Raw genomic sequence first — 13,280 nt, forward strand, 5'->3', positions numbered from 1 at the left:
CTTGACCTGCTGCTCACAAGCAGGGAGGGATTGGTGGGGAATGTAGTAGTGGATAGCAACTTGGGCACCAGCGACCATGAGATGATTAAGTTCATGATTCTGAGGAAGGGAAGGAAGGAGAGCAGTACAGTAAGGATCCTGGACTTCAGAAAAGCAGACTTGAACTCTCTCAGGGAACTGATGGCCAGAATCCTCTGGGAGGCCAGTCTAAGGGAATCCAGGAGAGCTGGCTGTATTTTAAAGAAATCTTACTGAGGGCACAGGAACGAGCCATCCCAATATGCAGAAAGACTAGCAAGTATAACAGAAGAATAGCTTGGCTTAGCAGGCATAAGCTAAAACACAGAAAGGAAGCTTAAAAGAAGTAGAAATACAGACAAATAACTAGGGAGGGGTATAAGAGTATGCTCAGGCATGCAGGGATGAACTCATAGGATGCGTCCAGACGAGCCTGCATGTGCCTCTTGCAGCGTCTCAAACCCCTTTGAGACACTGCAACAGGCATGTGCAGGAACAAGAAAAGGTTCCCCCTGCTGCAAGTTTGCAATGTGGGGGCAAAATTAGACCCCTGGATATCCAAGGGTCTAAAAAAAACGAAGTTAAAAAACGTGGAGCAGGGTCAGAGGCTGGGTCCTCCACAGAGATGCTCTGGTTGCCAGAGCGTCCCTGTGGTTGTCCCTTGCCCTGGTGCTGAAGTATGCTGCCTGCCCATGCAGGGCAGGCAGCGGGCCAGCAGCATGGCTCCAGTGCTGGTAAATAAGGGGCCAAGGGGCTGGAGGAGGGGGAAGGGGACTATGGTTGGGACCCCCACAGCTCTGTGCTGTCTGGGGGGCTCTCCCAGGAGGCCCCAGAGCCCCCACAACACTTGCATCTAAGGTAAGTACAGGCTTTTTTTCCTTAAAGTGACCGTGCCTGGGGTTGGGGGGGCAGCCATGGGGGCTTGGTGGTGCAAGTGGGGGATGAGGCCAGGTGGGGCTGCCATTGGGGGGGGTCTGGGGGAGCGGGGACTGGGTTTGGGTTGGGCAGCCATCGGGGGGGCTGCAACAGCCAGCGGGGGATGGGTCCAGGTAGGGCAGCAATCAGGGGGCTAGGGTGAGACACGTGGGCCCGACGGGAGGGGGCAGCCCATGCAGGGGCGGGCCATAGCCCCTGTGGGGGGCAACAAATATATATATTCATGTATTCATGAATTCATTAAACATGTATTTAGAGTTCACTTTATTATTATGACACCTGGTAGTCTGCAAATTGCTTTAACACTGTAGATATATCAATAAAACATTGCCCAACTGATCACTGTCTCTCTGCCTCACTTTCTCTCTCTCTCTCTCTAGTGCTCTGTTGTTTTAATTGTGGAGGAACATGGATTTTGGGGTATTTTACAGAGTGACTGGTACTTTTTTATCAGGGATTTTTCATTTTTCCAAGAGGGAACACCAGAATTCCTGCTAGGGAGGTCAGTGGCAAGACCCTGCCTGCTCAGAGTTAGCACCTTGGACCCAGCTGGCTGTGACTGACCTCCTGGCCCGACATGCTTTGACAGTTCAAAGGAGGCTACCACACCCAGAACATCTTCTGGGCAATAGCTGCCCAGATGGCTGGGTAGGGGGCGCACATGGCTGTAGTGCCACACAAAGGCTAACTCTGCTGCCACAGCCCACTGGCAGCGAGCCCAGAGGGGCAGATGCCTCTACTGGCTGTGCAGTCCCCATCTCGGTCTGCCAGGTACGCAGCAGGTCACAGCCAGCTAGCAGCCCCCTGACTGCTGCAGTGGGTAAACGGTGCAGGGAGTTCTCAGGGCTGCTTCAGCAGTCCAGCTGGCACAAGGGGTAGTGTCCCCAGGTACCAATTGGCTGGGCCCCAGAGGCTCCTGAGAGCGAGCAGCCCTGAGCTACTTGCCAAGGCAGCTTTTTGTATTGATGGGGCCAGGACAGGTGCTCCCTCTGGCTACAGATCTGGAAGGAGCCAGGCAGGGTTATTTTGCCTCAAGTGGCACAATTTGCTCCACAACAAAATGCACATCCAAGCATGTGCGCTGAGGCAAAAAGCCCTGGCTCAAATTTGTGCTGCTATTTGAGCTGCTGCAAGCGCACATGCTTCCATGTGTGGATGTGCCCGGGAAGGCCAAAGAGCAACTGGAGTTGCATTTAGCAAGGGACATGAAGGGCTTCTACAAGTGTGTTAGAAATAAGAGGAAGATCAGAGAACCTGTGGTTACTTTACTAAATGGGGGAAGCAGCCTAGTGACAGATGATGCAGAAAAGACTGAAGTACTCAATGCCTTTTTCACCTTAATCCCCACATGCAAATTCAGCTCCTAGACTTTTGCAGCTGGCAGCACAGTTTGGGGAGGAGGCGAGCAAAATAATAAGTTAGGGACTATTTAGCTGGATGTGTACAAGTCCAAGGGGCTGAACATGATGCACCTGAGGGTTCTGAGGAAGTTGGCTGATGTGACTGTACACTTGTAGCAATTGGGAGTGGTCCTGGATGACTAGAAAAGGGCAAATACAGTGCCAGTCGTTAAGAAAGGGAAGAAGGAGGGAAGAAACTATAAACTGGTCAGCCTCACTTCAGTCCCTGGAAATAATGAGCAGGTCCTCAAGGATTCCATTTCTAAGTACTTGGAGAAGAAGGTGGTGATTAGAAACAGTCAGCACGGATTCACCAAGGGCAAGTCATACCTGACCAACCTAACTGCCTTTTATGATGAGATGACTGACTCTGTAGATGCAGGGAGAGCACTGGACATGATATACATTGACTTTAGCAGGACTTTTGATACAGTCTCCCACAACATTCTTGCAAGAAAGTTAAGGAAGTATGGGTTGGATGACTGAACTACAAGGTGGATAGAAAACTGGATCAACAGACTCAGAGGATAGTGATCAATGGGTTGATACTTAGTTGGCAGCTGGTATCAAGTTGAGTGCCCCAGGGTCAGTCTGAGGGGCAGCTTTGTTCGATATCTTCATCAGTGACTTGGAAGATAGGATGAACTGCACCCTTAATAAGTTCAAATGCAAACATCTAGAACTCTTGGTTCAAAAATGATACTTTTTATTAGACCAACTAGGAAATTGCAAAAAAACCCCAATTCTTTTTCTGAAAGCTTCCAGGCTCAAACACCTTTCATCAGGCTCTGGGAAAATTAAAAGATGGTAAAAAGTCCCCATAGGTAGGAAATAAACTTCATTTTTGCACAGGGGGAGCTGGAGATGGAACATCTGTCCCTCTGGGTCCATGAAAGTATCTCTGAGTTGTTCTGAGTTGCTCTTTGTTGTGTAGATCAGGTAGGATTCCATCCCTGGAGGTGTCAGATGACAAGCAGAGTGGTATAAAAATCTTGTTCTGCAATGAAGTTTAAAAATCCAAAATTGGCTAAAATTCAGCATCTTCCATGTTTCAGGGATGTATTTGGTAGCCATGTTGGTCTGAGACCAAAAGAAATCCAAAAATTTAGAACTCTTGGTTCAGAAATGATACCTTTTATTAGAGCAACTCAGAAAACGCAAACATAAATAAATAAAAAAAATAAAATAAAATCTTTTTCTGCAAGCTTTCGGGCTCAAATGCTGTATCCAAGGTTGTATCTCGTCTTTGTATCTGTACAGCCCATATCCAAGGCTGTATCTGCTTCTTTCCCAGATATGAAGAAAAGCATTTTGTGCCTGAAAGCTTATCTAACACCAAAGAGATAGTTGGTCTAGTAAAAGATATTACCAAACAAACACTGTTTCTCACATGAATTTAAGCTAATGGTTAATTTTAAGGCTGCAAGAACTTCCACCCAAGTCAAAGTCAGCAGCTGTTTATATTACTCCTATGTTCAAAATCAAGTATACATCTGCACATTTCTCTATTCTGTGAATACACGTAGGGTCATCCTGTTGCTTGTGTAGATCCTGTGTGCTAGAAGTTGTGATAGGAGGAGCATTGTTAAAAAGGAGCACACAACTGTAAGCCACAGATACTGGCAAGAGGCAAAGGAGAGGGCCTGGTACGTGAAAATACTTTTGTCTCCCTTTACTGATGAACTGCCAACTAACTTTTTACACTGACATGGACCCAATCACTTTTTTGATCCTATTTTTCATTAAGTATACAGGGCGATGCATCTTCATGAAGCTGCTGTTGATTTGGGCCAGTATCAAGTCAAGGAGCTTATACAGATGAGTTCTTGCTCTGTGAACCTGAGCCCTGAACCTGTAATGGACCCTGTAGAATGAGGCTTTATGTAGGGGGTCACTGAAGGATGGGCCCCTACATTTTGGCAAAAAATCTTTCATTCTTGGTTTTGTAAAAAACTGACATGAAAAACACTGCCTTATCTGGTTAGGCGCTGCCTTTTCCTCCCACGTCACTGAGCCCATGTCCTGTTTCCCTGGCTGCTAAAAGATGAATTTGAGTCAGAAACTGAAAATCTTATATGGCCCAAACTTTGGCATATTTAAAATTCAGATCTGAACTTGCATGTTAAACCCATCACTGTTTGTGCTGGCTGTTGACAGAGGAACTAGAAAGCAGGCTGAACCAACATTCCTTTCTGAAACACAATCTACATGATCTCTGTCAATTTGAGAGTGAAACGCCTGAGCTATTTAATAGCTTAACAGATTGTAGAGCCAAAAGACATCAACAGAGCATCTAGTTGGCCTGTCTGAATCTAACCTTTCTATTCATGCCTTACTTTACCCATACACATGTTTCACCACTGCTAGCAAAGAATTAGTTCTTGTTCATTTTTTCATAGGGGACTGAATTTCAGCTAAGGATATACAGGCTAAACATCAGAAGCATTAGACTCAAATCCATTAAACTGGTATACTCTCCCCAAAGAAAAGGTGGGAAGTACATGATTTGTTCACAAAACACTTGAGCAGATGCTACGAGGAAAAAAAATTCTGTGCTGACCAAAGAACGAAGATCTCCCCATCTTTAACTCCAGTCATTTTGTGGAGTTGAACAGAGCCTACAGAATTCATCTTCCTAACTCCAGATATCCAAAGCTCCTAGTAAGATGTAAACTAATTATGCCATGAGGAGATGATGTGTGCAAATCAGCAGCTGTTTATAATCAGTAATAGCTTACATAAAATGAACTAATTTGATCTGGAACTTTTATTTAGCAAAGGAATAAGAGACAGAAAATAGAAGCATCTTTCAGCATGCCTTAGTTTTACATATCTTTATGTAAAGCCTAAATTAAATTGCAGATCTTGAAACAATGACCTTGGGGCCTGGATATAGAAGAACTATGAGACAAGAACATATGTTGAGATGTATCTATGCACATTTATGTATGCCAAGGCAGTTTTTCCACAAGAACAGAGGAGCATTTCTGAATTTATCTCACGTTCCTGTGCATTATTTATTAAAATACTGCCTTTACAATTTTCTGCATGAGACAAGTCATTATATAATATTTGTTGGGGGAAATTGGGGTAGGGGTAACTTTAGGGACAGCCAGGTACAGAGGCACCCTGTGACAGAGAGGTACGTTTTGGGAGGGATGTTAGAGGAAGTGGGAAGAGATTTCTCTGGGTGAGTGCTGGAGTGGGTGGGGACGGGAGGGAATGTGTACTGAATAATTTACTTAATGGAGAATTTGAATGAGGGGTTGAAAAGCAAGCCAGGGCTAGGTGAGTGGAGGATGCTGTCCTGCATGAGAGGCAGCAAAGAAATCTACAGGCTGGAGTAAGATTTTTCTCCATTTGTTTGTCTGTCCAATGTGCAGGTTTAAGACATCTCCCCTAGCTTTCCCCAATGAAACTGGGTCCATGTCAGCCCCAGGAAGAGGATGGGATGGAATGGCTAGAAGAAGGTGATAAGAACTGGGAATGAATGACTAGGGTGGCAACTGTGCCTATCAGGGTCATGCTATGCAGTGGGAGATATGGCAGGGGGAAGTGACTGTTCCCCTGTCCTTTCCCTCCTCCATCTCTGAGTGTACAGGGGTTACGGCTAGCACTGCTTTTGCTGTTTAATATGAGGTCAGTGGTTGATAAATCATCAGTCATCTTTGATCTCTCAAGATGAGGCCTGGATAAATAGTGCACTAGGGCTGATTTTACCCAGATAGTGCAGGCCTGCCTGTCATGTGGTACAGCATCATCCGGGATCCGAGGTCAGAAGGACAAGGAAGATGAAGAGAGGGTGGGGGAAGGAGGGAGAGGGACAGTGGTCAAAAGAGTCCAGAGTGGGGCACAAGCTGGCAGGGGTCTGTGGAGCCAGGCTGGGCTGCACCAGCAGGGAGAGGGGGAGGATGGCCCAGCTCCATAGAGCCGCTGCTAGCCAAGACCCTGTACTCCAGTCACCCTGCTCTGGGCCCTGCTGGCGCTGGCCCTGGGACAACGCTGTGGGACCCGTGCATCAGCTCACTCCCAGTGCCTCCCAGCCCTGCGGTACAGGCGGGGGGCAGCACATAACCCTGACCCCCTGTTCCCCGGCAGGGGATGAGCTGGTGCTGAGTGTGGGGAAAAGTGGTCTCTGCTTCGCTCTGTGGCCGGCGCTCCCTGCTGCAGCTGCTCGTAGCCTGTGCAGGGCTGTCCTGACCAGGCACAGGCAGCCCCACGCAAGGTGTGAGTGGATGCAGCATGGGGCACTGGTCATTGGGCAGGCGACAGGCCACTTTTCCCACACTAAGCACCAGCTTGAAATGCGCCCCCACTGCCACCCTGGGCCCCGCACCAACTCCAGGCTTGCCGGTTGGGGCTGCGCATGGCGGCAGCAGCTGCAGCCCCCTCGCTTGCCATGCCGGGCAGTGTTGCCACTGCTGCCTCTCTGTTGCCCAATGCACGAGCTCAGAGCTTCATTTTCTGAAGCCACTGATGGTTTAGTTTGTATCTTAATATTCATAATTAGAGATAATACTTCTGTTTAAGAAATAATATAGAATAAGGCACTGGTTTGCTCAGAAAATTGCCTCCTATAACAGCATGGGAATAATTATAGTGCCTTCTTTTGCAAAGAGGTTTCAGATTAAAAGCCTTCTGAAAGAGATAGGTGGGGTTACTTTTATATACACATGTTCACACATTATTATAACAAAGCAATAAACAAAGAAATTCAAATGGAAGTTGGTTATTGCCTCTTTCCTCTACCCTTCTAAATCTAGGCAGTGACGCACATACTCCTAGCAGTGGACACTTTAGTGTAGGACTTATTAGAAATTTTCTCTTTCACTTTCCAGTGGAAGTGGTACAGAGAGTAAAAAAAGAAAGAGAGAGTGAAAGAAAAGAAATAAAAACTAAATGGAGGGGAAGAGAGGAAAAAAGTGTTCCTTATATTTCATTTCTAATGTTTTTCAGAAAAAAAATGAAAAAAATTCTGAAATACACTGGCAGTGCAGGGGACGGGAGGAAAATCCACATAAGAGAATTTTATTGTGGTCTTACCACTCCCCTTAGGGTATATTCAATGGAAAATGTTTGGAAGATATACAGACTTGGTTTTTTTCTTGATTTGATTTCTTCTTTATTTTATTTGTATATCTGCTTTCTTTTCAGAATATTGTGAGCAAGTGAAAAAACAGTGGTTTATAAATGATATAACTGTATTTTGCATATCTCACATGCAGACACTGTGTATTATACAAAAAGTGTTATGTATGTGTGGGTGCTGAAGGTATTCAAAGGCTGGTAGATTCTCCTTCTACCTCAAAAGTCAACACCTGTCAAACATTTACTTCAAAGTACATTCAAAACTAAAGTCTTCTGGCTATGGATCTTATTTGGTGGTATGATATATTTTATTTTCTTAAAATGGTCCTACTTTGAAGAAAAATTTTACTTAAAATAAAAACATAAGAAGGTTAGCTTAATAGCCTATTTCTTGGTGGCTTAAAGACTATTTTCTCATTCTGTTTACACAAGAATGCAAAAATGATGATACATTGTCCTACTGTTTACCTCATTATCTAGTAGATGCAGTTGATTTGTGGCATGTGTATCAAGTACTTACCATAATGTCTCCCTTCAGTAGTTGAGCTGGCTCAATAGCAATGCAAACCCTGCTTTGATTTTCTGGACCTAAGCTACTTAACAAGAAAGAGAAGAAAAGAGAAGTTTAAGTAAATGTGGACCTTCTTTAAAAAAAAAAAAAAGAGAGAGCGAGAGAGGGAGAAGAAAGGAACAGAGGAATTAGATTTCTTATTGCAACTGAAAAAATGGGGAAAATAAAATCAGGGAATAATGTTACTAATACTTACTATATTCCTGATGTATAAATGGGTTGCATAGCCTGGTACAGTTTCAGAAAGGGCCGACACACTGTAAAAAAACCATTGTTAAAAAATCAAACGTTTATTATTTCTTTTGTAATAAAAAATGAGTAGTTCCAAGCAGTAACAAGGCCACAAAGCTATACTGCTGATCCCATATTTAAGTAGCACCCATAAATATATTTTTCTTGGCCGTAGGTACAAAGAAGCATGACCTGCTCTTGCTCCTCTAGTGTCTTCTTGCTGTGATGCAAGCCTTAGAAAGTTTAAAATATCTAAGATCACAGACACCCAGCAAAAGGGTCTTGCTGAATGAGACCTGAAGGGGTTGTAGGAAGTTCCCTGCCTCTTTTTTCATTGTTTGACCAGGAAGGGGCTCTTCCTGATATCAATGGTGAATAGCTAGACTTAGTCTCCTGTGTAAAGGGAACAAAGCTATTGAGGATGCAAGGATCCTGCAGCATGGTGTGCACACGCAGAACCAGTTTGCTTGTCCCTGATAAAACTCATTGTGAAAAAATACTTCACCTCCTCCAGCATCAAAGCTCGGGATGCCATGAATGATGACGAAGTGTAGGAAGAGCGGGGTAGTGTTCATTTTCACAGATCCAGACAGAAGGCCACTTAAGAACTGCACATATCTGAAAATGCACAACTCATTAGCCATAAGAGAACATGTTAATACCACCCCACAGAAAAAACAGTCTTCTATAGAACCTATTTCACATGAAGGGAGGGAGCGGTCTAACTTTTACCCATTCAGACTGCACCAGAATACATACTGATGCTCCTGTTTAATCAAGTTTTCCAATCGCTGGCAATTGCATTGCTGTCCTGGGTAACACTTGCATTGCAATCACACACAAGAGTATAGTCTAGCAGCTTTGGAAATAGGCAACTTGAGAAGCTGGTAAAGGCCACGAACTCCAGGCCATATTAGCTGTAACTCGGGTCACTGCTACTTGGTAGTGGGTTAGTGGCTTGCACAAAAGTTCCCTGCAGTTCCCCTTAATATCTAGCTAACATTCCTAAGACACTGTATGAGGCAAATTATACTTTCCATTACTGGAAACAGAGAAGAGCATAGGGACTTGTTCTGTATACAGTCAATTTTTACTGATTTCTGAACGAATTCTAAACTAGAATTCTGAACCAATTTCTTCCCCCTCCCTCTCCACAACGTTAAATCAGTTTAATTTCACCCTCTTAAAAATAGAACAATTAAATATTGAAACAAAATTTACTAGTACATTCCCTGCTGATCAGCTGGCAATACTATTGTATTTTTGTTATAACAATGATGTCTTTACTTCCTTAGATTGGAGGTTACCTTGGCAGAGTTTGTTTCTTTAACTGATTAATTTTTATATACAAGTCATTTAACAGGAGACATCAGCAAAGGTCAATGTTGCTTCTTGTTTTCTTCTTCTAAGCTGTCAGGAGTACTTAGTCAAGCAGTAGAGCAGATTGCTGTATCTGCATGGCAGCAGGGGCTCGAGTTGGACATTACCATACTGCTGGCACTGGTCCAACCCTTTATCTTTGTCACCTTGTCTCCTTACCTAGCCCAAAAGAAGGGGTCATCACCAGGGAGAACTATTCTGTAGTTGCTTGGGGATGTAGGGGGGTAGTCAGGAAGGCAAAGGCAGAGATGGAACTGGGACTAGCTTCCCAGATTAAGGACAATAAGAAGTCCTTTTTTAAATACGTAGGGGGTAAAAAGAAGGTCCCGGGTAATGTGGGGCCCTTGCAGGACGCCATGGGAAACCTGGTCGTCACACCAGACAGCAAAGCTAACATGTTTAACGATTTCTTTGCCTCCGTCTTCCTAAGTAGGGACCAGAACAGCCGCCCCCCTCGGGCTTCAGGGGAGGCACACCTGGGCCACGGGTTAGCGAGGATTTAGTTAGGGAGCTTCTGGAGGGGTTGGACGCATTCAAGTCAGCCGGTCTGGATGATCTCCACCCTAGAGTTCTAAAGGAACTGGCCGAGGTCATTGCAAGTCCCCTGGCATGGAATTACGAGCACTCATGGTGGTCTGGTGAGGTACCGGAGGACTGGAAGAGGGCCAACATGGTTCCCATCTTCAAAAAAGGCAGGAAGGAGGACCCGGGAAACTATAGGCCGGTTAGTCCCTCAATCCTAGGCAAGCTGGTCGAGAAAATTATGCTGGCACACATCCAGGAGGGGCCAGCAGGGGACTGCATGCTTAGGGGCAACCAACGGGTTCATCAGTGGCAGGTCCTGTCAGACCAACCTGGTGGCCTTTTACGATCAGATCACCAGATCATTAGATGCAGGGGTAGCAGTGGATATAGTCTTCCTGGACTTCCGGAAGGCTTTTGACACTGTCTCTCACCCCGTTCTCATTAAGAAACTGGGGGGCTGTGGTGTAGACACCCACACAGTCAAATGGGTCGCCAACTGGCTGGAGGGCCGCACCCAGAGGGTGGTAGTGGATGGGTCCTTCTCAACCTGGGAGGACGTGGGCAGTGGGGTTCCGCAGGGCTCGGTCCTCAGGCCTGCGCTGTTCAACATCTTCATCAGTGATTCGGATGAGGGGGTAAAAAGCACCCTGTTCAAATTTGCTGATGACACTAAGATGTGGGGGGGACGTGGGCACACTGGAAGGATGCAACAGGCTACAATCAGACCTAGACAGGTTACACGGGTGGGCGGACGAGAATAGGATGGGTTTCAACACAGACAAGTGCAAGGTGATGCACCTGGGCAGGAACAACTAGCGCCATACCTACAGGTTAGGGAACTCCCCTCTTGTCAGCACGGAGGCGGAAAGGGATCTGGGGGTCATCACTGACTCCAAGATGAACATGGGCCAGCAGTGTGGGGAGGCAGTTAGGAAGGCCAACCGCACCTTGTCATGCATCCACAGATGCATCTCGAGCAGGTCCAAAGACGTGATCCTCCCCCTCTATGCGGCACTGGTCAGGCTGCAGTTGGAGTACTGTGTCCAGGTCTAGCCGCCACACTTCAAGAGGGATGTCGACAGCATGGAGAGGGTCCAGAAGAGGGCCACTCGTATGATCAGGGGACAACAGGGCAGACCCTATGAGGACAGGCTGCAGGACCTGAACCTGTTCAGCCTCCACAAGAGAAGGCTGAGAGGGGGGATCTTGTGGCCTGTTATAAATTAGTCAGGGGGGATCATCAGGCATTAGGGGAGTCACTGTTCCCCTGAGCACCGCCAGGAGTGACCAGGAATAACGGTCACAAGCTGGCAGAGGGTAAGTTTAGGTTAGATATCAGGAGGCACTACTTCACAGTCAGGGCGGCTAGGTTCTGGAACCAACTTCCAGGAGAAGTGGTGCTGGCTCCTACCCTGGGGGTGTTTAAGAGGAGGTTAGATGAACATCTTGCTGGGGTCGTTTGACCCCGGTATTGTTTCCTGCCATGGCAGGGGGTCGGACTAGATGATCTGCTCAGGTCCCTTCCGACCCTAGAAACTATGAAACTATGAAAAGCTTAGGCCCCTGTCTAGTTTGAATCCTGTTCCTCCACCCAGCACATTTCATCGGTGTTTTCAGGTGATTATTCAGCTGTTTTAGGCAAATACTTGATTCAACTTAAAATAACATTAATTTAACTTTTGTATATAAAGCACCCAAATCTACAGTTCTTATTCAGGCAAAATAACTGAAAATTCTGCCTAAGTAAGTATTGTAGAAGTAAGTAGGTTAGAAGACAGGAACTCTAAGGTTTTGGAACCATATTGTACACAGGACACAGGAGTGCATCTCCATATTTTAATATTTGAAGATTTACCTAAATAATATGTATCCATAATCAACTGTATATTACAAAGGTTGTGGACAACTTAAAATGCAGTAATATCATTAGTAGTTATGCAAGATAAAAATCAGAAAATATTATTTAATTTATTCACATGCATCATGGCATCAGTTGCTCAACATGGGCAAATCGGCCAAAAACATTGGGAGGCAGTTCGAACCCTGCTGCAATGAGCCAGAGGTAGGAGGCTAGACTTGATGGGCAGTGGATTTTGAGACACAAGTTACTGTATTTCTTCAGTTCCTGGGCTATGCTTCTGTGGGGCAAACTCAGTCCTACACGATACTATATATCAGTTGTAACACAAAAGGATGCTAATCTCATCAGTCAGGAGGTATATTAGTGCCTTTCAGAGGTCTTGGAGGAGCTAAAACAAGCATCTCAAAGAAGCATGTCAGATAGAATATTGCATTTTATACTTATTTTATTTTGACTTCAGGGCTCATCTACAGAGCATACAAGTGAGGAGCTTTTAAAGCTTCCTGTCAACACGATTGTAATAGCTGCCGTGAGACAGAGTCAGCAGACACTGCTTTAAGAATTCTTAGTGCTCATGGAAACATGTTTGCAGATGGGGGAGGTTGTTAAAAACCACCCTGTTTATACTACAGAAGGCATGGGGGGGGCCGGGGGAGGAGAGGGAAGCACACAGTTGTTCCATTTTTTCTGCTCCCACAATGCAGGCCTTTGCACTCTGTATGTGCTGTTTACCAGTGTACCACATTTTAATAATACAAGATATATTTGCAGATACAGAGCTGAATGAATAACAGGCTCACCAGGCTAAATATTTATTAGCATTTTTTTAAAGTCTTATGGGACAATGCTATTTCTAACATCAGCAATAACTGTGTAGGTCACAGAATAGGTCCAGCTGTTCCCAATAAGAGACAGCAAAGAGCTAATTGTCTCTGCCTCATTATTAGTATATGATTTTGTTCTTTATAGGTATAAGCGAGATCTTCCTTAAACAAGTGCTAAAATTGTTAAATACAATTTTAAGACTTTCAAAAGGAGATTTTGTTATACTGTCATACACCAGTGGTCTAGTAGACAGCTATAAACTGCTCTCTTCTTTTTGGTAGCGAATTGTCTGCTACTTTATTTCTAAATTTGGTAGACTTCCTACCCAGAGAACACAAGTCCCATTTACTTTCCAAACCATCTGCTCTAAGTAACGGCTTAACCTAATTTCTGAAGGCAGATAAAAGCAGGTGATAGACAGTGAGACAAATGGAATACAAGATCC

At 45.1% G+C, this 13,280-nt stretch overlaps 1 protein-coding gene across 16 annotated transcripts in view; it reads right to left on the reverse strand.

Annotated features, from left to right (window-relative positions):
- Positions 1-13,280, reverse strand: part of TNS3 (tensin 3) — a 505,358-nt gene that overhangs the window by 157,482 nt on the left and 334,596 nt on the right. For 15 of the 16 annotated variants that reach the window (XM_090049504.1, XM_090049500.1, XM_090049503.1 and 12 more), the window contains 3 exons: positions 8,750-8,862; positions 8,210-8,270; positions 7,963-8,038 (listed from right to left, as the gene is read on the reverse strand). In XM_090049504.1, the coding sequence (XP_089905630.1) occupies positions 7,963-8,038; positions 8,210-8,270; positions 8,750-8,862 (250 nt within the window). The remainder of the gene's footprint in view (positions 1-7,962; positions 8,039-8,209; positions 8,271-8,749; positions 8,863-13,280) is intronic. The other variant, XM_090049493.1, reaches the window with a different exon arrangement.

The sequence above is a fragment of the Crocodylus siamensis genome, chromosome 5 (genome assembly GCF_052110815.1).
Source record: "Crocodylus siamensis isolate JL-2025a chromosome 5, ASM5211081v1, whole genome shotgun sequence".
Taxonomy (NCBI): Eukaryota; Metazoa; Chordata; order Crocodylia; family Crocodylidae; genus Crocodylus; species Crocodylus siamensis.